Genomic DNA, 27,022 nt, shown 5'->3' with positions numbered 1-27,022 from the left:
GACTGCTAAGAGAGACAGCAGGTGATGCCAGCCCAGCATTATAGGAAAACAAATGTGAGTTGGACCTCACAGGCCATTTGAGGACAGAAAAGAAGGAACATTTCAAAAAAATTGAGACAATCTAATTTTGCCATTAACTTGTACTCAGTTGGAGGAGATAAAGCCGCTTTCTTGATTACAAAAATGGTACTCCCAAGTAAATAGGAAGTGCTGTAATATCTAAGCCCGTTCTTCACTTTAACGTCTAAAGTGCAGCAATTTCTCCTCTTTCCACCCTATCGCCCATCGCAGATTCCCCACTGAGGGTCGGACTGGCCTAGGCTCCAGGGCGATCAGGCCGTGACCGATGGACCGGTGTGATAAATCAGTGTCTCGGCCGATTTTACTGCCCCTTTCGCTGCTCTCAATCACTCGCCCATCCTTCCCTCTCCCCTACCCTGCTGCTGGCAACCCCGACTCTCTTAGTGGTAGTGGTTTCGTGAGCACCCGCGCCACGCCCTTTCTTCACTCGACCTGTCGTGCTGGGCTTTCTCCTTCCTTGTCTGTTGAGGCGCCTCCCTCTCCCCTCCTCTGAAGTTGGATTTCACCTGCCGCGTGTGTACCGCGTCTCCCCTTAACCTGAGCCTCAGCGCTGGGCACTCCGACCGACGCACGGGCGGCTTTTAGTGGGAGGTTCACAAACTTCAGAGCGGCAGACCAGACCCCGTCCTCTAAGTCCATGCATAACGGCAACTTTCAGATGCCGGCCGGCACCTACCCGTACGAGCCCCTGGAGGAGGAGGTGGGGTTCCTCCCGCACCCCCAGGGGTCGTCCGTCAACTCCACCGTGGTGAACGTGACCACCTACCAAAACCCGCCCAGGGACCACCTCATCTGGTCCATCTTCAACACCATCTACATGAACTTCTGCTGCCTGGGCTTCATGGCGCTAGTCTTCTCCGTCAAGGTGAGTCCGCACCGCGTTTTCCCAGTCCCATCGAGAGGTGTCTCGTCCGTGGCTCTGAAAGTGTCGCTGGATATTTCAATCCCCGTCCGGGAAATTGACCCAATATATTTAACACCCCGTGCCTCGAACCTGCACCCCCTATCTATTTAATTCTAGTGCCCGTTTGTGTTTACCTTATGTGTTTACCGTGAACGCTATCTGCGTCTTGCCCTCCGTGCACCCTGCTTTGTGTGAATGTCCTTCAGTACATGGTCAGCTGTCCACTCTTACAGGAAAAGCAATGTAATTAACACCGATTATACTGTATTTAAAAGTAGCATTCATTTGTCCTGCCTACTTTTACATTTGTTTTGGTAAGCTCTGTCGGCGAAGTCATAGGCAGCCCTCGGTCAATCCAGGACGGTAGTACCAAAATAAACGTTTTTGTAATAAGACTGTTTTCAAAATCCGGTCACCCCAGCGCTGAGGCGACCAGGAGGACTGAGGCTCAGCCGACTGAAACTGAGCGGGGTAGTCTCGCTGTATTTATCTGCGCGGCAGCCAATAGGGCTTTGGAGTTCGGGTGCCAGATCCGAGCCTCTGAGATCTGCTCCACTAGGGGCCCGAGGGTCTGCACGAGACATCCCAGGACTGAACGCGAGGCACCTGCCGTGGCCCACCCCCTGAAAAGCCTGTCTCTGTAGGTGCCCATACAAGATACCTGTCAACTGCTGTTAAGTTCTGTTCAGCCTGACTAACAGAATGTCTCCATAGGCGTTCATGTAGTCGCCCACTTTTCAAACATATATCGCCTCCCTAAAGCTTTAATTCCCCATCTACCTTTTATGGGATCGCCGTCTTAAAGGATTTATTTAACCTGTGTTTTTGAGGCCAAATGAGATTTTGACAGGCGTGACATAACCGGTTTTCAGCCCGAAGGCGACAAGATTGTTTTCCCTTTCAAGGTCATAAGTGGAGGCCGTCCAGACCGGCGACCATTTGTCTAAAATGGAAGTAACATCTGGAGGAGAAAGTAAAAAAAATAATAATAATCTGACAAAACGACAGTGACAAATATCAACTTTCCTGGCAAATAAAAAAATAAGTAGGTTTAACTGTACTGATTGAATGTAGTTTCAACATAAGTGGCACTCCACAGCCCCTTTCTTCAGATGTCCCTATTTTATTTATTTTTATTTTGAAAGTTTTATATAGCGCGAACAAGATCTTTGCAGATATCAGAGCGCTTTACATAGCAGGGTATACAAACAGGAGAGTGAATAACAGGCCATTAGGTATAGAGTAGTTGTAGGTAATAAGTGGGGTGGGGTAGGTACATGAGGGAGCATAGAAAACAGGTAAATCAATAATGCAAATAGTACAAGTAAGTGTGAGCATAGACAGTCAAGTAAGTCAGTAATACAAGTAATACAAATAATCGAAGGGATCGAACAGATAATACAGATCGGTGCAGAGTCTTTAAAAATCCACGGTAATAGTTCAAGTGTATTTAGCCATGAGGATAGCTTTTACTTCTTTCTTAAAGAGTGTGATGGAGGAGATGAGCCTGGTTTCAGGAGGGAGTGAGTTCCAGATCCTGGGTACCATTCCTAGGTCAGCTCAAAAACACCTCTCTGCAGCTGCTCCTATGGAGTCTGCAGCCTGTGATTCAAAACATGAGTGTGTCCTTGTATAAGAGAACTGGTCGGTGCTCATTTAAAGCGCTCCCATACCTTCAGGTCGAGATCCGCAAAAAACAATAAAGTTCTGAAACAACAATAAAGTTCTGAAATGATTGAATGTGTGTCCATGTGTATTAGAACTGGTGCTCATGTAAAGCGCTCCGATACCCTCAGGTCGAATTCGAGGCTATATAAACCCGCAGAAAAAGAAAGGTTCTGAAATGACGAGCCTGTGAAAGAACTGTGACGAGTCTGTTTGGAGTTGCAAAATCAGTGAAGGGTGGCACTGCTGTAGAGGTGAGATTTTGTTTTTCACCCTGTGGGTGAGGGCAGCAGTGGAGAGCCCGATAGGGACCGTTCTCAGCACCTGATTTTTAGAGCTCTGGGGACGGAGTACCGCCAGGACCCGGTCAATTTAAAGCCTTGGCAAGGGTACCCGCACACCCACACCATTTTCCTAACACCCCCTTGCATGTTTGTGCACCTAACACCACACGTGCTTGCTGCATTCAGTTCCGGGCGGCCTTCATGGGACACCATGTGGCTTGGGTTATGGTTTCCATGCAGAGAATCCCTATGGCGGCGCCTGCCGCTCGGCCCAGCCCACAACTCAGCTGAGCTTGAAATGCATGATTTCTTCAGTCAGTGCCTGCAGTGCTGCTGCTCAGTGTTAACAGCAGCCTATGCTGCCGGGCTCCTTTCTCACTATCTTTGTTTTATCTCTGTGCTAGTAAGTCTCCTGGTAATTGCCAAAGTGTCTGAGAAATGTTTCAATATCCTCCGCCTTTAGGAAGCCATACAATGTGCGTCTTCTGCATTAAAATCTTCAGGACAGTGTCCTATTAGATCAGGCCGTTCTGATTCTGCAACAGTTCGTACCCGAAAACAGCCTTAAAACATGCATCTATTTACCCGGCTAAATGAAGCCACACTTATGCCTATACCACGCGTATGCATTTACAAGGAAAATGTAAGTATTTCTCAGGTAAGTGTGTTAAATATCTCTCGTATTTGTGTATTTATGTATGTGTGTGTATATATGTATGTGTGTATTTGTATATATGAGTGTATATGTATATATATGTATATAGAGAAATAGATGCATATCTATTTTAGGGTTTAGAAGTGGGTGAGGTTATTGTAATGTAAATGTAAGGGGTTGCTTGTATAGTGCAGCCTTCACTCCAGGGAGCATCTTGGCGCTTAAAAAGGCTCGGCAGGGGTAGCAAAGACCTCGCTGAAGATGGGTTTAGGTATATATGTTCAGATTAGGTTTCTGCAAAAGGCATCAGATAGTCCATATATCCATGTTTTAAGAGTTTTTCTGAAGACTATTTCTGATGTGATTTGGCATAGGGACAGGGGGAGTTTGTTCCAGGCTTTTGAGCCCAGGACTCCCAGAGCCTTTCCTCCTCTGGTTTTTAGTCTGAAATTGGGGACGTTGAGGAGATTCGCATTTACAGATCTCAGGTTTCGTGTGGGGGTGTAGTGTTTAAACATACTCTGGATATAGCTAGGTCCCTTTCCATGAAAGGCCCTAAAGGTGATCTGGAGGATTTTAAAGAGAACCCGTTTGAGAATCGGCAGCCAGTGTAGGGCGTCCATTGCTGCTGTGGCGGACGTCTTTCTGTTCCATCTCAGCACAAGTTTTGCCGCTGCATGTTGCACCATTTACAGCTTGTGGCCGACCGTCCTATTTTTCCCTGCATAGAGGCTGTTGCAGTAGTCAAGGCGTGATGTGATAAGTGCTACTGCAACCATTTTTCGTGCTGGGAGTGGTATTAGGTCAAATAATTTTCTAAGCTCCTTTATGATTCCAAAGCAGGTTCCTGCTACGGCCACTGCCTGTTGTTAGAAAGCCAGGGAAGAATCAAACCTGATCCCTAGATTTCTGACTGACGTGACAGTGTTTGGGGGGACGGTAGTGTCCTCTGGCCACCATAAAGTGGGGCTAAACGAGTTACCTTTTCCATATGGCAAGATCTCGGTTTTCCCTGAGTTGCATTTAAGATGGTTGATGCTCATCCATTGGAAAATGGCTTTGAGGCAGTCTTTAAGCTTCATTTCAGCCTCACTGGTGTCGTCATCCATCACCAGGATGAGCTGCGTATCATCCGCATACGAGATGGTGTTGATATTAAAGGATGATATAAGAGCAATCAGGGGGGCCATAAATATATTGAAAGGCGTCGGGCTCAGGCATGAGCCCTGCGGTACTCCTGAGCTGAGCCGTTTTTCTTCTGACCTGAAATGGCCTAAGGTGACTACTTGTCGCCTATTTGCTAGGAAACTTTTTATCCAGCCCAGTACATCATCAGCTATCCCGGCCACGGCTAGACGGTCCACCAAGATGGAACGTGAGACCGTATCGAACGCCGCGGACAGGTCCAGGAGTACTAGGACCGCTTTTTTTCCTGATCCATTGCAGCTCGTAGGGTTTCAGAGGTGAAAATCAGGGCTGACTCCGTAGAGTGTTGGGCCCTAAAACCTGCTTGGTTGGGGTGCCAGATGTTGTTATCCTCCAAAAAACCAGTGAGCTGCTTATTCACGGCTTTCTCAGTTAATTTGCAAAGCGTCGGGAGCAGGGAGATGGGTCGTAGATTTGTCAAAGTTGTTGGGTCTGGTATCTGTTTTTTCTGTAAGTTTTACTGCTACTAGTTTCCATTCCTCCGGGACTGAACCTTGATGAAGTGAGGAATTTATAATGCTATTAATTGTGGGATTTACAATATCCACCATTGTATGAAGGACAAGAGGCAGACAGGGATCAAAAGGGGAGCCTGATTTGATTGCTAAGATAGCTGTCCGGGATTCCTCTAGGCTAACCGGGTGAAACGTGAAACGTAGACATGGTAGTGCCGCCCCTGCTGTCCTGTGTTTCCCCTTGGGCCGGGAAATGAGGGAAATCCTGTGTGGCAAGGGTCTGTTTAGGTGGGGAAGAATTTAGGGGTTGGGTTGATAATGTAAAATGTGTGTGTGTGTGTGTATGTATATACACAGACGGCCAAAACTGTGGGCCACTCCAAACGCATACTGGCTATCAGTGTACACATTCACTCTTTTTCCTTCAGCCAATACACAAGCTCTAGTCAGAGCTATCAATTCAGCTGCCTGGGCTGAATTGTGCCTAATGCGTGCTGTTTCCACAATTGTGTACAAAGTAGTGACTGCATAGGCCGAAGTCGTCTCACCATTGGGGAGCTTGAAACAAGAACCATCCACCCATAGGATCCCATCCGGGTCCAGGAGTGGAGTGTCCTTTAGATCGACTCTACCTTTTGTCTCCTCCTCTGTACGGAGGAAACAATCATGCTGTTTCTGAGTACCTGTTTCTAGTGGGATCGGTAACAGCGTGGCTGGGTTTAGGGTATCGCATAGTTTGATATGTATGTGGCTGGCCAAAAGCGTCAGCTCGTACCCTGACAAGCGGGCACTCTTAAGGTGCTGAGTCTTTGTTCTATTTAAGAGGGAATCTACTGCATGTGGTACCATAACAATCAGAGTATTATCCAATACCAATCCAGCAGACTGGCAAATGGAAACTGCTGCTGCTGCTGTGGCTTTCAGACAACTAGGTAACGCCTTGGCCACTGGGTCTAATGTGGCCGAAAAATAGGCACATAGGCGCTGCTTGTCTCCAAATTGTTGCGTTAAAACTGACAATGCGCAACCTTCTCTCTCGTGAACGTAGAGTGTGAAAGGCTTACTGTAATCAGGAGTACCTAACATAGGAGCAGAGCATAAAGAAGTGCGTAAGTCAGTGAAACTTTCCTGACATTCCGCAGTCCAAGGGAGAGGTTGGGATGTATCTTTGAGAGTGAGTGCCAACAGAGGTTTTGCTAGCAAAGAAAGATTTGGAATCCACTGCCTACAATAAGAGGTAATGCCGAAAAAGGCACGCACCTCCCTTTGTGTACATGGTACAGACATTTGAGCAATTGCTTGGATACGTTCTGGGGTCAATCCCCGACCCCCTCCTTCGACAAGAGATGACCTAAGTAGGTAACCTCTTGGCGACAATATTGTAATTTAGAGGGTGAAACCTTGTGATGAAGGTCAGACAAGTGACGTAACAATGAAATAGTAACCTGTTTACAAATATCCTCAGAATCAGCAGCAACCAACAGATCATCTACTTATTGAATAAGGGTGGCACCTGGAGGCAAAGTGAAAGCATCGAGCTGAGTTTTCAAAGCTTGACTATAAATGGAGGGACTCACAATAGCCTTGAGGAGCACGCTTGAACCGGAAGCTTCGGCCTCCTAAAGAGATGCCGAAAATATCCCTACTTTCCTCAGCAATGGGAATGCTGAAGAAAGCATTCTTGAGGTCAATAACAGAAAACCAAGCAGCCAATAGGGCAGTAATATCTGGAACAACAGGGAATTGGGGTACAACAATCTTGTAGACCTCCCGGAGGTCAATCACAAAACGATAAACGGGTGGCTGAGAAGAGTCAGTACGTTTAAGAACAGGTAAAACCGGACTATAGCATACATTTCCCCTTGTCTCCTCAACCACGTCTTTCTGAACCAAATCATAAAAAATAGCCAATAGAGCTCTTTCACCATCACTGGAAATCTTATACTGGGGAATGCGGGGTAACTTAACATTAGATTTGAGGGTGACGATGTAGGGCGGGATCTGCAGAAAACCAACATCATTGGGGCCTGTAGCCCAGAGGGTGGCAGGAAGAGAGCGCAATTCAGGGGGAAGTTGGTCTTTAGACAAATACGCCGGGGAAATCAATTTATTACCTAAAGTGAGGCTTACACCAGAAGGGGAACAATGCAATGTTGCGTACAGTCTTTTTAATAAGTCCAGACCTAACAAATTTTCAGCACAACCAGTTGTTAAAATAAGCGGAGCCTCTAAATCATAAGGACCTATTGAGATGGGCAGAGGACAAGAAGCTGGGTTATGAACTGGGGCGCCAGAAAATCCTTCAGAAACATTTGTTAAGCCAGACAAAGGTGCCCCAGGGAGTTTAGAGTGGATGATAGAACTCTTTGTTGCACCAGTGTCCAATAGAAATGGCTCTGAAACACCTAGTGCAATGAGTTCAATATAAGGCCCATTTTGGTCCACTGGAACTGATATGACTCCCTCACTTTGTCTATGGCTGTCCTAGCTAGTATGAAAACCTTGACTCTCCTCGGTATAATAATCATCATTGTAATAATGGGAAGACTGAGCATTCTGCTGATCAAAATAATTCATGGAGTTTTGAGGGGAAAGGAACGCTGGTCTTGAGATGATGTACCTCGCCCCCTACCCCTAGGTGTTGACTGGTAGCCACCTCGGCCTCGCGGCCCAGGCATACTACCAGCACGCTGCAACAAAACCGGACAACTATTCTTGAAGTGACCTTCCTCCTTACAATAAGCGCATTGATTTGGACCCAATGGGGGCCGGGGAACAAAGGGCTCAGGTTTTTGTAACAGCTTCTGGAATTGGAGAAGCGTCTGGAACTGGTGCTGACCAAGACGAGGGAGATAAGCCTGTTTCAAAAGAACTTTAATTTTTAATTCCTTAGTTTTTTAATCAAGTCTGTCCTTTTCCTCTTTATACCTATTTTCCTAATACTGAGCAGTAGCCAATATCTGAGCAGAAGAAGAAACTGCCGATGAACTTTCAGAATCCTTCAGTTTATTGGAAAGTTCGGGGAGCAAATTAAACACAAATTTATCTACAAATAATCGTTGGCCACCTTCCGTGCTCATATCCTGATCGCTGTGATCAAGAAACGTCTCCTTAAATCGAGTAAAGAAGTCGGTAACGCTTTCATCTTTCTTTTGCTTACAGGCAGCTAACTTATCCCAATTAACTCGCAGAGGGGGCATCATAGTTTTCATCAAAGCAATGATCCTAGCGGGAAGGTCTACAATTAAAGCATCAGGTTTAGCACCACCCACTTGGAGTCCATCTGCGGCAAGAATAGCAGCCCAATCACCCCCCAATTCTTGAGCATGGTCTTCTTTCCGAATCCTAGCCCATAATGGTTGTGGGACCACATTTCCCATCAACATGTCTATATCGGCTAAATTCATAATGCATGCATCAACAGTCTGGGACAGCTCTTTGTAATAACCAGCAGGATTTTTACGGGGGTCTGGTAAGGATTGTTTGAGGGCCAGAACCTCAGATCTTTTCCAAGGAACATGTACCCATACACGTTGGAAGTGAGCGTGTATAGGGGGATTAGCGCCCTGGGCTGCAACCGCATCTCTCCACACCGGGGGAACCTCTCTCATAGGATAGTGTTTTAGTTTCCTTCGGACAGAAGAATCGTGTTCAGGCAAAGACCGGTAAGCGAACATTGTTCTAAAGGTGACAAGCGTCCTTATAGCATCCTCAACCTCCGCGCCCACAATTATCCCTTTGTTAAAGTGAGCCTGAACATCTAGCAGACCCTGGGGAGCTAATCCTAATCCCATGTCCTCCCACTCTTGTCCAAGAATGACACACATGGTATCAAAAACATGTCTTTGCGTTGGCGCATCCCACTGCTGGAAAGTGTCCATGATATCTTGTATACCATACTGAGGACCATTCATGATCCACTTGCGGGCAAGGAGATCTAACGCATCTCGCTCTTCGGGACCTGGGAGCTGACTACGGGTCTGCCTACGAGGAAGAACAGGAGTCCTGTTTAACGACCCAAAGAAAGGGGACAAAAGGCCAGAAACCGTGTCAACCATCCGCTTACGAACTGAGGGGGAATTCAACATAATGACAGGGGACAAGGTATTAGGCGGGGCAGAAGAGGGGGCGACAGGAATAAAGGGAGTCTGAGGCAAAGGCGTCTGAGGCAAAGGAGGTGGCGGGATTGGCATTACCGGAAGGGGCTGTGGCAGAGGTGCAGGGACCGGCTGGGGAACAACAAGTGGCTGAGCGGTTGGCAATAGTAGGGGTGCATTAGCACCCTGTGCATAAGGCGGGGGCAATCGCAACAGGTGGGACATTAATGGATCCTTTTCGGGGTCAACATCCTTGTTTGCAGGGGGAGTTGGCAGCACCGGATAACACTTATCTACTGCCATTCGATGTTGTCTATCTGAAACCTCAATCGCATAATCAGTTTCATTATCTTTAAACTGCTGGGCAGCCCGTATAACAGTCATGCCCTTTTCCTTCCTATCTTTTTTCATTTGTCTAATTTCTTTCTGTTTGGCTTCCTTGCGCCAAAGGCGAAAGGAGTCAAACATAGCTGGCCGGGCTTTTCTCTTAAACAATGTAGTTTCCAAATTATCTAATATATCAGGCTCAAAACTACCATTCTGTGGCCACTGCAAAACACCATCTTTTCTCATATAACGGACCCACACTTCATTAAAGGTGATGGGGCCTACACCATGTTTAGAATAAAGCTCATAGGTGGGAGTTCCAGCCGGAGGAATTGGACAAGAGTCCTCCAGTCAGGAATCCCTATCAAAACAACAACAACAACACCATCTTCTAAACTTACTGAAACCAGGCATCGTTATTTCACTGGCCTCTTTACAAACATCAAGGTGTTAATCAATCAACACAGCACAAATGTACTCACCCCTCGGCTTCGGCTTTTGCAAGAGCCGAATCAAAAATCAAAAACAAAGAAGCGAGCTACCCATTATTACTTAACCAAATGTTCTCTTACGCCAACAGAGGTCCGTCTAATGTCTCGCAATACCAGTCATCACCAAAGGGACCAAGGCAGGGCGGCAGTCAGGGCAGCAGTCACCAGCAGCCGTTGGAAAGGAGAAGTCGCGCTGCAAAGACCTTCGGTCCACTTTCGACATGCAGGGGTCAATCATGTGGTGCGCTTCCTCCAGAATTTCCTTGCGGGGCTCCTCACGACCCTCGGGCTCGACCGCTACCTCTGAAGCCGCCCCACATTGGGCTGCCAGTTGAAGAACCGGGCCTAGAAGGGCATGGCGGCGCAGGGCACGCCTGGAATCTGAGTTCACCTGCCTTGTAGTACAGAGACACGGAATACTCTGTTAGCGTAGAAAACCAAATTTATTAGCTGCAGCTGTGCACAGTTGTCCCAGAAGTACACCAATGGTAGGTTCTCAGGAGACTGCCACTTCACTCCGTGGCTCACAGTCTTTTATAACCATATACACCCACAAAAGAAAAACACTCCCCATGCACCAAATATTAGCCAATAGGAAAATATTCAAAACAAGGCATCATGTAACCAGTCCCCCTTGAGTCGTGTTTTTGCCCAACCCCATAAGTCAATCAATGACAGCACCTATAGGTCAATCAGTAATGGCAGGACGTGTTTGTGTGCTTCTAAGGACAACTTGAGAAATAGGATAATGCAGGGAAAGAATACCGAAGGCCAACAGATAAGATAGGGCAGGGAAAGAATACTGAAGGCCAACAGATAGTTGGGACAAGGATTAGTCAGTCTAGACAAGGATTAGTTAGTTTGGCTAGTTCCTGAAATTGAATTCACAACAAGGAAGGGGGGTTATTTGACACATAGCAGTACAAAGGGCAAAAACACTTGGTTTGCCAAGCTGCCTGACTGAGGGCAACACAAAATTGCGACGGAATACAAAATGGAGTAAAAACTGAATTACCTCACCCCCAACATCAACTCCACCTCCATACACTCCAGACTCACTTTCCACTCCATGACCCATTCCGTTCTTCATCCATTACTTCAGCTCTCTCTTAGCATCCTCCACGGTGGCACCTGGCATTACACTTATGTTTCTAGTCCCCCTTCATCATTCACTCTTCCTCCCCACGAGGGATGGGTGCGCCCGCTAGTGACTCCCCCACCCCTCCCAAGTACCGCCAACACTGCAGCCCGTCCTAAACTGGCACGCTCTGCCAACCCTAGCCCAGAACCCTAATAGCTGTGGGGTGGGTGGGTGGCCTTTGTAAACTCTCCACCCCCCGACGGTTACCTGCCCCCCCTCCCGAAACCACAATGAATCTTTCACCCCCACTTCACTCAAGCATTCCTGTGACACCGTATCGCCTCGTTCCACAACTTGCTGACCACATCTCTCATCTCCATCATGTAATAAGCGTTCCCCATAGTCGAAAGATGTACACCGTCAGCCCTAAAGAGTAGGGGTTCTTACAGTCATAGTCCAGGGTGAGCTACACACTCCAGCTCCAAGTCCTTATTTCTGGACATAACACTTACAACATCGAGACCTCCACCTGCCAATCTGCTGATTCCTTTCCCAGCACCAACCCAGCCGCGCTGCCGCCGTCGCCGCCCAATACGGAAGAATGCGTCCCAAAGCCCACTGGACTCACTCCCAGTCGGGCCAATGCCATGCGCAAAACCACCAACAGCTGTGCCGCCGTGACCTTAGCCCAAGACACATGACAAAAAATTTCTCCTGTGGCCCTCGTGGTCCGCAGAAAGTCCCTCCATTCAGCCACAGGGCACCCCCCCCCCCACAACCATTCTCACACAACCGCACCCCCTTTCCCCTCCCCAACTGATCAGTTTTAGACTGCCCCAACCAAATCCCCAGGCGACCCGCATCCAATCTGACCTCCTCGCACTTTCTGCCACACCTCAACTTAGTCCCCAGCAACTCGGAGACTCGAAATGGGCCAACAAACTTCCATATCATACATAAACGGAAAATTCGAACCTCAAAAACGTCATAACAAGACTCGGCACAACCTCAATCAAACTGACCAACAAATCAAAAGAAATAGCCTCCCTCAACGCCTCTTCTCCCTACCCCAACCTCTGAGTACCCTACCTATAATCACATCTTTTGTAGGGTCTAACCCAAAAAACAAGCTATAGTAAAAAGACAGCCCTGCCAACTTTCCCACAATGGTCGCGGAAGACAGCCCTTTGTCAATGCAATGCAATACAAACTGCAACACCCCTTGTTCAACCGACAAACGATCTCCAAAGTATGCATCCCTTCGCCATCCCATAAAGGCTCCAAACTCTGCCTACGCCAGCCTGTAGGTCCGTCTTGTGGAATCGGCTATAGATTTTTCCACCAGGCCTAACACCCTCACTCCCGCAAGGCCCAGATGCCGGCCGGCAGCCTGGTTTTGAACTGATACGCTCCAGGTGCCAGTCTCCGGAACCGCTGCCACTGCGAAGGAGACAAAGCATCCGCAATGTCATTATGCGCCCCAGGGACATGCTTGGCTCGAAAAACCCCATTCAAACTCAGACATTTCAACATGAAACTCGTCAACAATCGCAGCACTCTCAGATCTCTTACCCTCTGCTGGTTGACCAACTCGACCACAGTCATATTGTCCGCATGGAACAACACTGACCTGTTCTGAAATTCCGACCCCCACACCTCCAGCGCCACCAACTAGGGGAAAAAACTCTAGAAACGCAATGCTCCTCCCCTGTTTCACCCAATGGGCCAGCCATTCCTCAGCGCACCATCTGCCATCCCAAAAGATGCCAAAACCTGCAGCCCCGGCTGGGTCAGAGTAAATTTGAATTTGCCAAACCATCCTTTTGTCCGCAAAGTCCAGTGACACCCCGTTGAAATCAGTCAAGAACGTCAGCCATGTCCTCAAGTCAGCCTGAACCACCATGGAAATCCGGACCCTGTGATGCGGTAAGACTGCCCATGACAGGACCATGCCGAGCCGTGTGCAGAATGTCCGTCCAGCTCTCACCACCCGGCATGCGAAGTTCAGAAAACCCAACAGTTGTTGCACAGCCCTCAACGCTAACCTCTTCTCTCCAATTGCCCACAAGAGGCATGCTTGTATTTCTGATACCTTCGCCTCAGGGAGCAGAGCTATCCATTGAATGGAGTCCAGTTCAATTCCCATGAACATCAAACAGCTGGGTCCAGCTGTTTTCTCAGGCGCCAAGGGTACACCGAACTGCTTGTGCCATCTCCTGAAACTGCGACAGGGCCCTGCCGCAGTCTCCAGATTGAGCCTTCCCCAGAAAGAGGAATTAGTCCAGATAGTGAGTCACATCTCGATGCCCACTGATCTGTCTAAAATCCCACAGCAAAAATGTGCTAAACATCTCAAACAGCATGCAGGAAATAGCACACCCCATGGGCAAAACCATGTCCACATAAATGGCCCCCTGCAAACTGCATCCCCAGCAGAGAGAAATCCGCAGGGTGTATCGGCAGGAGGCGGAACGCAGATTTAACATCACACTTTGCCAGTTCTGCCCCCTGCCCATACAGCCTCACTAAGCAGATCGCATCATCTACTGACGCGTAGAGCACCCTCGAGTCTGCTTCTGCGATGAAATTGTTCACAGACTGTCCCTCCGACCACGAGAGGTGATGTATCATGCAAAACTCACCCTCCTCCTTCTTTGGCACGACTCCCAATGAGGAGATGACCAAATCGTCAAGGGGCCAGTCCGCAAACAGACCTGATATCCTTCCTTCATCTCCTTCTGTAGTTTGGCCGCCACCACACTGGCAATTCTTTGGCTGATTTCAGATTGTCCGCCCATCTCCACACCCTCGGTCCCTGATAGCTCACTCGAAAACCCTCTGTGAAACCCCACTGCAACTTCAAAGCCGCCTCCCTGTCCGAGTAACACAAGAGCCACAGGGCCATCGCCTCCACTCTAACCGGTGAAGGCGCCCTTCTGTCTAGTCTGTCCCCTTCCCCTCGCATTTCGCCACTGCTCTGAAGGCGTGACCAAGGTAAAGCATTGTGTGAGGGCATGTCACCCTCCACACTTGGAGCACTCATGTTTGAACTTGCAGGGGTACCGAGAGCAATATCCCTAATGTAGCTCCAGCACGTACCTGTTGTGCTGGTGCCTGGCTTAGCTTGCTGACTGGCGCTTCCTGCAGGTGCGGCAGACCCTCCTGCCCCAGACTGGGTGGGCCGTGGCGGAAAGGACCGGTAAGTAACCGGCAAATTGATGGCCGTGTGTGTGGACGCCGACGAGAGCATCTAAGCCATCCACTGCATCCACAGCTCCTGATCGATTTCCCCCCACCGCTTGTCAGGGTTCATGCTAACCCTGGCCCGGAACTCCTCATCGTAACTCAACTGGGCAAACCCCCTGAATTGCAACTGAGCTTTCCTTATAATATCCTACTTCAAGAGGGGTATGACCCTGTCCAAGTGCTTTTCGCGATAAATACTTTCGTAAATGAGAGGCCGACGTCCAATTCTTCATATTCACCGGCACCCTGGGTCTCCTCGTTAGTTCCCATTCCTCCTCCTTAGAACAATCCCTTGCCTGCACCTCCATATGCAACAGCTTGAACACGTCTACTTATTCATGCTTCCAAATCCTGTTCTTAATCTTGTCCTTTAAATGGGAGTCCAGCGGCATAGCCGAACCCATGTACGGCAGCTTTTTCTGGTGTTTGTCCTCACCTTTCTCACCTCTTTCCTCCTTCCCCTCTGTTTTGTCAGTCTAGCCCCCTGCTGTCGATACAACTTTACCTACCTCTTCTTTAGCCGTCCCCACCCCCAACACACTTTGTGCTGGCCTCCCGCATCCCTCACTGACCCATCGCCAACACTCACCGACCTACAGGCCTTCTTTCTCCCTCCTTTTGCCCCTCGTCCCAAGCTGACCACCAAACCCCCTCACCTGTCAAGGGTGTCTGCGTCTCTCCCAACCGTCCTCTCGAAGTGCCGGCCTTGGTGGTGTCCACTCTCGCCTTGCCCTTCTCCTTCTGTGTGGCCTGTAAAACACCAAGACCACTGTTGCTCCGCACCGCCCTGTCCTGTCATCGTCATCCCTCACTTCCCTATCCTCCAACTCATCACTCTCCGTACCGTAATCCAACTCCAACACAGGTTCATCCTCCACAGGCTTCCACATAACCTCTCGCACCGCTCTCTTCACACCCTTCTTCAACTTCACTCCATCACCGCTCCCCCACCCCACACATGATGCTGTTGCCCGCTCCCGCGCTAGAGGGAAGGCAGCCGCCAGCCCCCTTGCTGCTCCAAGGCAGTGTCCAGAGGCAGTCTTGCGTCCACCGTGCCTACCACCCCTCTGCTGACCTCCGCAAGCTGGGATCCCCCCTACCCCCTAGGTCGCTCCAACCTGGACGAGCTCCGGCATAGTCTGGCCTCGCCGCTGTCCCTGACTGCCCCTGCCGCCCCCCTGCTGCCACCTGCCCGCTCCCACTTTTCCCTGTCTGCCCTATCCCTGTCCTCCTGCTCCGCCCACCGTCCCTCCTCCGAGGTGGGCATGGGGGGCCCAACCGCCTCCTCGTCCCTGACCGCCCCAGCCCTGGCTGCCTCCAACTCAGCCCAGCGCGCCTCTGATTCTTGCACCAAAAGGCACTGTTCCCTGATCCTGTCCTCAAGTTCCATGGCCTCCCACCTGGGGAGCAAGGGGGGGGGGGCAATTCCCCCAGGCCCGAACGCTGCATATGCCCCCACGGCGCTCCAACATTTAAATGAGGTGTCACCCTTTCCCCTAGCCTCCAAAACTGCCTTGTGGCCCCTCCCCACACTCCCCACCTGAGCAGGGGTAAGATCCCCTAGAAAAATCTATTGGTGCATCCTCCCACTGTCCTACATCCTCCTCGCAGGCCACCTCCCCCATCACTGGCTTCCCCCTGCACATCTCCCCCAGACACCAACCGGCCCAGCACCACGTCACCCTTGCCCCCAGCCTGCTGACTCATATGGCCCGCCGGCACCAAAACCTCCCCAGGGCCCCCCGAATCTCCCGCTGCATTATCTCGTCCGTTTCCCCTCTGCAAAGGAGCTCTGCGCCCCGCCAGCGCAAGCCCTCCTGCCACTTTCTCACTCTCTTCCAGGCACGGAGGCAGGCTCTTCCATTGGCATCCGTGCGCTGCTCCTTGCTGTGTCGCGCCCCTCCACCTTCCCGCCGCACTTCTACCCGGCAGTGGTGGCTCCTCCATACATGCCGCCACCGCTGCGGAAATGCCCGCAGAAGTCTCCCTCAGAGTGCGGGCGAGCCCCACCCAAGCCTCACCTAGAACACCAGGCCGGAGGAGATACTCACTCCCGGCCCGCCCCAACACCCTCAGGGCCTCTCTCACCTGGTCCGGGTTACGTTGGACATGACTGCAGGCTCCTCTACAACCGATGATCCGCAATAGCCCGACACCGCACCACCGACTAGTGGTCCCCGCCGCAAACCGACTATGAAGTCTCCTAAACCTAAAGGAGTACAACAACTCCCTTTTTAAACTCTCCCACCCAGCAGTGTGGTAACATTTTGCATGGTTAAGGCACATGTGTTGTAATGAACGCATGGTAATGGCATGGGTGGTTCCGTATACAACCGTTCATATCCTGCGCACGGGATCGCTGAAAAACAGCAAGACAATGCATTTATATCATAGTTGTACCCGAAACAATGTACTATTTTATCTGGCATCTTTAGTTACATTGGGCATGGGCTGGAAACAAATGATAGTAAAACTGACACAGAAAGGGTTCTCCTCAAACATTTGTGTCGGTGTGTCTGTTTTTTGTTTTTTAACGGAGGCTGAGAACTGAAAACTCTACTTCTAAGGCGAAATAGTTTAAATACACTGGTCAATCAAATTCTAGAGCATTACTACTTGAGCTGTATAACACTGTTAGGCTTAAAAGACATCCGATGTGTACAACTTGGTGGCTCATCCAGCACAGGCAACAAGCTTCCAAAGCTTTGCTCAACTCCTCCCTACCAATCCTGGCGCCACTCTCATGCTGCTCAGGCAGCACGAGAGCGGCGCCTGGATTCGGGAGGGCACCCTTGTATGACACTCCTTCAGGCCCTGGAGGCCCGTGCTTGTTCTCCACCCAGTTGATTAAGACAGCACGGGTTGAAGTGTTTAAAGTGCGCATGTCAGGCTGGCTTTCACAAGACATCCGTCTAAAGAGACATGTGCACTTTAAACTGAAGTGCACTGTGCCAACTGTTCCTCCCTGTTCTCTCAGACTCTGCTACTTGCCTGAATGAAAAATAAAATGGTAATAAAATATGTTTACCTTTTCATTTTTCCCTTCACTTTCAGCGGCGGGGCGGCGCTCATTTGCCCTCATTGAGGCACCACCACTGCCACAGAGTGCTGAGATAGGAAAGTAAATCTTTTATTTCTTTATTTTAATTAAAATTAACTCAATGACAGGCACTGTGAGAAACTCACAGTGCCTTCACCCGTAACTGGCCTGTTATAAACACTGTTTAAAACGGACCATGATTGAGGGCTTTGGCACTGAGCCTAGGCACTACTGTTGTTGTGTTTTTTCATTTTTTTATAATTCTTTTTATTGGCAACACAATTAAATTGGGTGGTCATCACATACAGGAATCACAGATTACACAAAGAGATCATCATATATACATTATAAGTGCATCATGGCTGGAAGATCGTGTCATTGGATACTATCATTGCAAAGTTCTTTACATTGTGATTAGATCGTCAATGGGTGCAATAAGGGGGGTTCACACAAATGACCACGATAATCATTCCAGTTGGACCATATGCCTACCCATTTCCGGGGGCAGCCCCATGCTACATAAACAGTATTTTCTTGGATCAGGCACCAGTCCACATCCCTCTTCCAGGAGCAGAGCTTCAGAGGTGTTATCGCTCCCCACAACCGTGCTATCAATCAATCAATCAAAAAATTATATATTATATAGCGCGCTACTCACCCGGAGGGTCTCAAGGTGCTTGGGGAGAGGTGGTCTTGGGTCTGACGGAGGTGGATGGGGAGGGAGTTCTATGTCTTGGCTGCCAGGTAGGAGAAGGATCTTCCTCCCATGGTGGCTCTTCGGATGCGTGGAACGGCGGCGAGGGCGTGGTTGGTTGAACGAAGCTGTCGGGTGGGAGTGTAGAAGGTCAGGCGGTTGTTGAGGTACCTGGGGCCCAGGTCGTGGAGAGCCTTGTGTGCGTGGGTGAGAAGTCGGAATGTGATTCTCTTGTTGACGGGGAGCCAGTGCAGGTCTCTCAGGTGTCCGGAGATGTGGCGGTGCCGGGGGATGTCCAGGATGAGTCGTGCGGAAGCGTTCTGGATGCGTTGGAGTCTCTTCTGTAGTTTGGCTGTGGTTCCGGCGTAGAGGGTGTTTCCATAGTCCAGTCGGCTGGTGACGAGAGCCTGGGTGACTCTCTTCCTGGTTTCGGTGGGGATCCAGCGGAAGATCTTACGGAGCATGCGTAGGATGTTGAAGCATGAAGATGAGACGACGTTGACTTGTCTGGTCATCGAGAGGGAGGAGTCCAGGATGAAGCCCAGGTTGCGTGCGTGGTCCATTGGTTTGGGTGCACTGCCCAGGGCAGGGGGCCACCAGGAGTCGTCCCAGGAAGATGGTCCCAGGATGAGGACTTCCATCTTGTCTGAGTTGAGTTTCAGGCGGCTGTTCTTCATCCACTCGGCTACGTCTTTCATCCCTTCGTGTAGGTTGGTTCTGGCGGTGGTTGGGTCTAAGCATGGGCGAATTTTGCGAATCTGGCGTTCGCAAATTTTGCGAATTTGCAAACTCGCAATCCGCAAAATCCGCGAATTCTCGCGAATGTGCGGATTTTTTTTTGTGTTCGCAAGGATTTCTGCCAGTTCGCAAGGATTTCTGACAGTTCGCGAGGGTTTTGTAACAGTTCGCAATCGCGAACTTACATGTCGGCTCGCAACGGTCACGATTATGTTGTTTCTACGTCTGGTTCATCATCATAGGTTCCCAGCACCCTCTGTTTCACCCCTGCCACCCTCTGTTTTACCCATGCCACCCTCTGGTACATCAATGCCTTATGCCACCCTCTGGTTCATCATCACTGTAGATTATGGGGGGGAAAAAGCAAGCACACCTGCCTGCTTCAACTGGCATGAATTAATTTGGGGTTGATTTATTAATGTGTCACTGTTTTAAAATTCCAGTCTGGCACCTGCATCCTTATCTGTAATTTGCTTTCTGTTGCAGTGCAATTTTTTTTTCCAGGACCTTTGTGGCCTACTTGTAGCTATTCTATGAGCCTGCTGTGAGGGTCAGAGCAGGGTCATACAATTGTTGCAACTAGCAACTGAACTTTGGAGGGGCCCTTGTCAGGAAGCACTACAGGGAACGGTTACTAATGATGAGTTTGAACTTTTGAGCCTGCTTTCACTTTTGCAAAACTCGTTTTTCTGCAGAGCAGCATTACAGCAACTTTAATGCCCCACCAAGCTTATATGAGAAAGTTGATTTCTAATCCAAAAGTTATCCAAAGAAAATCAAAAGGCCTCAAATCTAAAAAAGTGCAGGCAAATGTCAACCTGAGGAGTTATTCTGATAAAAATAATCATTTTCAGTAGATTTCTTGTGCGGAATTGCAATTTTTGTAATTTCGCGAGTGCGAGATTGTTGCTGCCCGCCGCACCTACATGTTCGCAATTGCGAACTTACACCGCAAAGAAAAAAAATCCGCTGTGTGCGAATTTGCGGATTTTGCGGGAAATTCGCGAATCTCGCGGATTGCGAATTTACCGAAAAACCGCAAAATCCGCGAGCGTAACGGATTTTCCGCCCATGCTTAGTTGGGTCGTTGGTGAGGGAGAGGATCAGCTGAGTGTCGTCGGCGTAGGAGATGATGTTGAGGTTGTGTTGGCGTGCGATGGACGCAAGGGGGCTCATGTAGATATTGAAGAGGGTGGGGCTGAGTGAAGATCCTTGTGGTACGCCGCAGATGACTTCGGTGGCCTCGGATCTGAATGGGTGGAGGCGGACTCTCTGGGTTCTTCCAGCGAGGAACGAGATGATCCACTCCAGAGCCTTCTCTTGGATTCCGATGTTGCTGAGGCGTTGTACTAGGGTGCGGTGGCAGACCGTGTCGAACGCTGCGGAGAGGTCCAGGAGGATGAGGGACGCTGTTTCCCCGTTGTCGAGCAGGGCACGGATGTCGTCAGTGGCTGCGATGAGTGCGGTCTCGGTGCTGTGGTTGGCTCGGAAGCCAGACTGCGAGGGGTCGAGGGATCCGTTCGTCTCGAGGTAGGCGGCAAGCTGTCGGTTGACGGTCTTCTCGATGACTTTGGCAGGAAAAGGGAGGAGCGAGATGGGGCGGTAGTTCTTGAGGTCGGTGGGGTCTGCTGATGGTTTCTTCGGTAAGGCGCTGAGTTCGGCATGCTTCCAGCTCTCCGGGAAGGTGGCGGTGTTGAAGGAGCAGTTGATGACGTCTCGGAGTTGGGGTGTGATGACGGAGGCGGCCTTGTTGAAGACTTGGTGGGGGCATGGGTCGGTTGGTGGATGGTGTTCATCGTGCGGACGGTGTCTTCGGCGCAGACCGGGGTCCAGGCGCGGAGGGTGGTGGTGGGGTGCGTTGGTTCAGTGGTAGGGTGCGTGGGCTGTGTGCCGAAGCTGTTGTGTATATCGGCGATCTTGCTGTGGAAGAACGAGGCAAGTGAGTCACAGAGTTCTTGTGAGGGGGTGATGGCGTTGGTTCTGGCGCTGGGTTTGGAGAGGTCTTTGACGATGCTGAAGAGTTCCTTGCTGTTGTGTGAGTTGCTGTTGAGTCGTTCCTTGAATGCTTTCTTCTTGGTGGTGTGGTCAGTTGGTGGTGTTTGCGGGTGGCGTGCTTGAGGGCAGTCATGTTGTCTGTGGTCGGGTCTTTGCGCCAGGCTTTCTCGAGGGTGCGGCAGTTCTTCTTGGAGTTCTTGAGATAGTCATTGAACCAGGAGGCCTTCTTGCTGCCGGGCCTGTTGGGATGGTTTTTCAGGGGTGCGAGGTCGTTAGCGCAGGTGGTGATCCACTGTGTGAGGTTGATGGCTGCTCGGTTGGGGTCCGTTGAGCTATGTTCCTTTTAGCGATTTCTAATCCTAGTGTTACCCATGCTTTGCCTTTGGACGAGAGATCTGTGGGCTCCCAGATATTCAGAAGGTACCTCTTAACCTCTGGGCGCAGTTCAACCCCCCATACCTCCTGCATACAGTTGTGTACCTGCCTCCAGTAAGTTTGCAGCACAGGGCACTCCCATATTATGTGAAAAAAGGATCCCCTCTCCCCACATCTCCTCCTACAGAGCCCATCCTCACTGCGACCCATCAGCATCAGCCTGGTGCCAGAGATATATACTCGATGCAGTATTTTCAACTAAATTAATCTCAGTTTAGCCGAGATTGCTATTTCTTTGGGGGATGCAAGTGCCTCTCTCCATCCTTCATCGTCGATTGCAAGCCCATCCGCCTCCCACTTCCCCCTAAGAGCCAGCAGGGGGTTCGGGGTCTGGTTAATCAGCTTTTTGTATGTGATGGAAATAGCCCTTTCTGGGAGGTGGCCATCCAACAGCCTGTCCTCGAGGGGGGAGGATTCCGGGAGCTGTGTCCCCGGTGGGATGTTCGCCTGGAGGGAATGCCTCACCTGCAGATAGCGAAAGTGCTCAGTGTGTGCCAATTCATAAGTGTGCTGGAGTGAAGCGAAGGGAGCCACCCCTTCAGGGCCCCACAGGTCTTATGTGAGATATCCCTATCAGGTCCCAGCTGTGAAAGCCTTTGGTGCTGCTCAGTGTACCTAATTTTTCAGAAGCCCATAGCGGGGTAGCCAGTGTAAGTTTGTTGGCCCATCCTAATTTTCGGTTGACAATATGCCAGAGTTGGACCGAGTGTTTCGTTGGTCCTGTGAGAGGGTATCTGTTGGGCCTAGAATAGAGTGCAGCCTCAAAGTTTACGCCCGGGAGGAGCCATTTGTCCATCCCATAGCCAGGGTCATTTCCATCACAGTAAGTGCCCTGGTTTATGGCAGAAAGATGCACCGCCCAATAGTATTTCCGGATGTCTGGGAGGGCTATCCCTCCATCATACCACCCCAGCGTTAGTTTCTGCAAGGATATCCGGGGAGTTCCAGTCCACAGAAGGTCCCGTTGGGTGGCCTAGATGGAAGCAAAATATTTATACGGAACTAGGTCCGGGTAATTTTGGAGGGCGTAGAGAAACCGTGGCAGCACCATCATTTTGAATAGCGCAGCCCGACCCAATAGGGACAACTGAAGTGTCTTCCAGGTAATGGTGTCTCTCTTCAGCCGTCTCGGAGGTGGCAGGAGATTCTTCTCATATCTGACAGCCTTCTCCTTCGATATAAAAATAATAAGTACATGAATCCTTCCGTGGCCACCTAGATTGGGCAGCTGCGTGGGATTATTGGGGGGGTTCCATGGAGAACATAAAGGAGTGACTTTCTTCAATAATACTGTACCCTGAGTTCTTCCCAAAGTTGTTAAAAATGTCCAAGGCCACGATAAGGGACTTACGAGGATTTGCCAGGTACAAGAGGATGTCATCCGCATACAGCGAAATCCTGTCTTCCCACCCGTCAGCCCATCGAAACCCCTTTAGAGAGAGATCCTGTCGTATCCAGGCAGCCAGTGGTTCTTGGGAGAGGGCAAAAAGTAACGGTGAAAGAGGAAACCCCTGACGCTTGCCTCTACCCAGCGTAAAAACCTCTGAAATTTTCTTGTTCACTACCACCTTTGGCGAGCGGCTCGGTGTGGAGGAGGCGCACCCAGCCAATGAAGTTTGGACCAAAACCCAGTTTTTGAAGAACCGCCATCATATATGGCTATTCAAGCGTGTTGAACGCCATTGCGGCGTCTAATGAGACCACCACAGCATCTTCCTAAAACGTATGGCAACGCCCTATTACTCCATGGAGATGGTGCAGATTAAGCGCCGTGTTGCGGTGGGGGATAAATCACGATTGGTTGGGGTGCACCAGCTTGCTGAGTACCGGCTTGAGTCTATTAGCAAGTACTTTCGCCAGGATTTTAGGCTCGGTGTTTAGCAATGATATTGGTCTATAAGAGGTACATAATTCTTTCGGTTTCCCCTCCTTTGGAATGGTCACAATTGTCTATGCATTGGTCTCTCAACAACAGACCTCGCTCCCTACTTTCTTCGAACAGGTGTATTAGGTGCTTGCTCAGGCAGTCAGGCTTTAGCTTGTAGAGCTCGATGGGAAGGCCGGAGGTCATGGATGGCCCTAGTGAGTTCCTCCGAGTTTAGTGATGCCTCCAAATGCTCTCGTTCATCATCGGAGAGGGTGGGCATTTTGATATCGGTCAGCAGATCGATTGAGTCCTCCTCTGAACGATCATACCCCCTGCAGCCGCGGTGCGTCCATTGGGGCGGAGGGGCGGAGCCCCACCAGCCCATGGACCCGCGGCTGCCAGTAAATAATAAAAATAAATGTTCCAACACTTCCTGACTCCATTTCTCATCATGCGCCGCCGGGCAGCACCCGACTGAAACGGGAGTGCGCAGGGGGGGGGGGGGGGGAGGGGGGGGCTGGTGTGAGTGTCAGTGATTGACAGGCGTCGAGACGTCACAAGACAGACGAGTCAGAACGCGCATCACAGCTTGGGGCAGAAACTTGCCGGAGCATGCGCATATTAAGCTGCCCCACATAGTGACTAGGGGGGGTGCATGTTTATTCACGTGCGGCGCAGCCCTGCGTTAAAAGGGCGACAGGGCGAGCATTTTGTGTGCCCTCCAAGCCAATCCTGGCGCTGCATGCAGCGCCTGGATTGGCTGGTCACCGTTCCGCAGAGCAGGGGCAATCCATACTGGATGCCGCGTGTGGGTGGCTCAGCCGCAGTGCACAATGGCCAATCACTGTATCTGACTTCTTGCAGTCATGCAGTGATTGGCCATTGGTGCGCGGCGCTGCTGTCGTCGACTCGTCGTACGTTGGATCCGGTAAGCGCCGCAGTAACGGTTCTTCACTACTCACTAGTCCGACTCGCCTCGTGGTTGTGACTGTGTGGAGTGAGTCGACTCGTGTGCAGCTCGTGTGGAGTGGAGACAGTACTGTCTGTGTGTGGTGAGTGAGAGTAAACATACGCCGTAAATTATTTACAGGTCTAATCTGTACGTGGTAGCGTTCTGCTCTAGGCAATCGGAAATAGAAGTTGGAATCTGATACAATTAGGAATAGAACTATTGAAAAGAATATGGTTTTTAAATGTATATCTGACTTTTATTAGGTAGCTTAGCTGGAGCCCTGGTCCGCGAAATCCAGGCTTGCCCGAGGTGAGAGGCTGTGGTGGTCCCAGCTTATACACAAATCATGCCTCCTCCGGAAACAATGTTCTGTGCGCAGCAAATCAACATTCCGCCTGAACTCCCAGATCTCCTGAAGCAATTTACCAAAGCTGCTATTAGGACCCAACCCCATGATGTCCTGCAGTGGTCTGCTGCGTAAGTATAACCTTACGTGTTTTTTCTCTAAGTCTGCGTCACACTGTGCACACTGCCAACAAAGGACCTGCTTTAAGCAAAGTCAAAGTTCCTGCTAGTCGGTCATGCTTGCGAAAATGTGAATAGCACAGTCTAATAGTGCCTGTGACGTTAGCTAGGAAGACGGCATTTTTAGGTGGAAGCTTACATCTTGGGATTCACATTGGCGTGCTTTTTGTTTGCTGGATGTATTTGTGTTAGGCTGTCCAGCTTGAGTTTGTCCCTTCCCTAAAGCTACCCGTCATGCCGCCCGAGGGCTGTGAGTGCAGTGGTGTGGTGATAGATATGTGTCACATCTTGCTCCCTTTCTGGTTCATATACCACCCTTTCAGTTCAGAGGTCTTGTCATCAGTCTATGTTTACATGCCGCAGACCACTCCTCAGAACACTAACGCGCAGACATGGTATCGCTCGCTGAGGTGTGCCAAGCCTCCATCATTTGTGGTCATAGTCATAGTGGCGCAGAAGTATTGAGGGCTGGCTTCAAACGGGATCCTTTTCTGGGCGAACGGTAATGGGATGTGTGTCATTGTGAGCGATTTTTGTGCTAAAGTGTGGGGTTTTTCCCAACAGAGGAATATTGACTTTCCCCGGCCTTAATTCTTTATTAAATGTCAGAGGCCGGTTGACTTGATTGCTCAGAAATCCCCTCTGTTTAGTGAATCTAGCGGCGCCTTCGGGAGAGCCTTGAAGGGAACAGCTGTAACATGCCTTATTATATTAAGCAGAATTAATTTGTTATTCACTTGTGAAAAGAGGTTCGACCGATTGCGCACTTTGTATTAGGATATGATGTGGCATTATGCGCATATTGTTCAAAGAATTTGACATTTTCATCTGCGTAGTCTGAGGTAATTTTCGAAAAAAATACTTGTCTTTTTATTCTACAGGCCATGATGGTAAATTACAACGTATGTGTTACTTCCCCATATCGGAATGTGTGCATGTGAAAGGCAGTAAACAACAATGTTGTCACTCTGTAAAGAGCCCATGCTATAGCTATTGTATTTCACACTTTGAGACAATACCAGCTTTCTATTTTCAATAATTTAAGTAGATTGTCCACCGTAGGGGCAATTTCCATTTTCAGTCCACAATGTTGCATCTACTTGTTTTGGTCTCCTTGTCTATGTTGACACGCACAGCCCTACAGTGGATAACACAGCCTTGTTGTTAACTACTTATGTGTAGATTTCTTTGTTTATCACTATATATTTCTTTTACTGTAGACTTCCCATACTAGGTATCCTAGATTCAGTAGATTGTATATAGACCCTTCAATATTGTATATCATTTTAGTTGATAAAGGATTTCTTGATTGTGCACAACTTCAGCGTAAATACTAATTTTGGTCTGTGAGCAAAAGTAAAGAAAAGGTTTGTCCCTTGGCTAATACACTATTTTCAAGCCTAATTGCATGAAATCCTGCTGGGCCACAATTATTACAATCTATCCACACATATATTGTATCATTAAAACATTTATTAAAAAAGTATTTTACTTTTGTACAAAATCATTGACATTTTATAAAGAAAAATTCTCAATAATCTAAAACAAGGTACATAACATTTTAAAAGTTCATATATATCATATCACACATTTCATTTGTTAAAAGAAGCAATATTGAGTGTTTTACAGTGGGTAATACAATGGAAAAAGATTACATAAAGGGAGAGACATACTAAAGACATAAACAATCAGTCATAAAAGTGACACATCTGAGACACTACTATTGTTTGAATCTAAACCTAGGCCCGTTGTTTTCTTGACTCCAGGTTAGATTAGTTCTCTTGATTGTGTTTGAGCTGCGTCAACGCGTTTCGATGGCAATTCACAGATACTGTGCCATCTTTTTCAAGACCATACATTTAGTCTCTCCTACACATTAAGCACTGGATGGTTGCCACTTGTCCTGAATTTTTCCTAGAAGTAAATAATATGCTGAGAGAATTTATATACCGTGATTACTTGTACTTCTTACTTGCTGAACTGCCTTCTACTAAACAGTCATAGGGAGAGTGTGCTATACACGGGACCCTTTGTCCTGAACTTTCTCACTGAGTTATATATTATGTGTTTATCTATCGCCTGTTTCTAGTCGATTTCTATGGGGATTCATGTTTCACTGCTAATCCTCCATGTCTATCTAGATGGTTTATCCGGGGTCTATTGATGTATGTAAAATGGACCTCATTTGCATGGTTTGCCAACTCCTTGTTATTATTATAGCTAAATCCATAAATATCAATTTCCACATCTTACAAGATTGGGACCATTTTTATGTGTTTAAAAA

The 27,022-nt window shown here is 49.1% G+C and overlaps 1 protein-coding gene across 1 annotated transcript in view; it reads left to right on the top strand.

Annotated features, from left to right (window-relative positions):
* The first annotated feature begins 518 nt into the window (after window positions 1-518).
* Window positions 519-27,022, top strand: part of LOC147731339 (dispanin subfamily A member 2b-like) — a 32,667-nt gene continuing 6,163 nt past the window's right edge. Inside the window, exon 1 of the mRNA XM_086956390.1 lies at window positions 519-946. Within this exon, the coding sequence (XP_086812516.1) occupies window positions 719-946 (228 nt within the window). The 5' untranslated portion in view covers window positions 519-718. The remainder of the gene's footprint in view (window positions 947-27,022) is intronic.

The sequence above is a fragment of the Lissotriton vulgaris genome, chromosome 2_1 (assembly GCF_964263255.1).
Source record: "Lissotriton vulgaris chromosome 2_1, aLisVul1.2, whole genome shotgun sequence".
Taxonomy (NCBI): domain Eukaryota; kingdom Metazoa; phylum Chordata; class Amphibia; order Caudata; family Salamandridae; genus Lissotriton; species Lissotriton vulgaris.
This window is presented reverse-complemented; position numbering and strand designations above follow the sequence as displayed.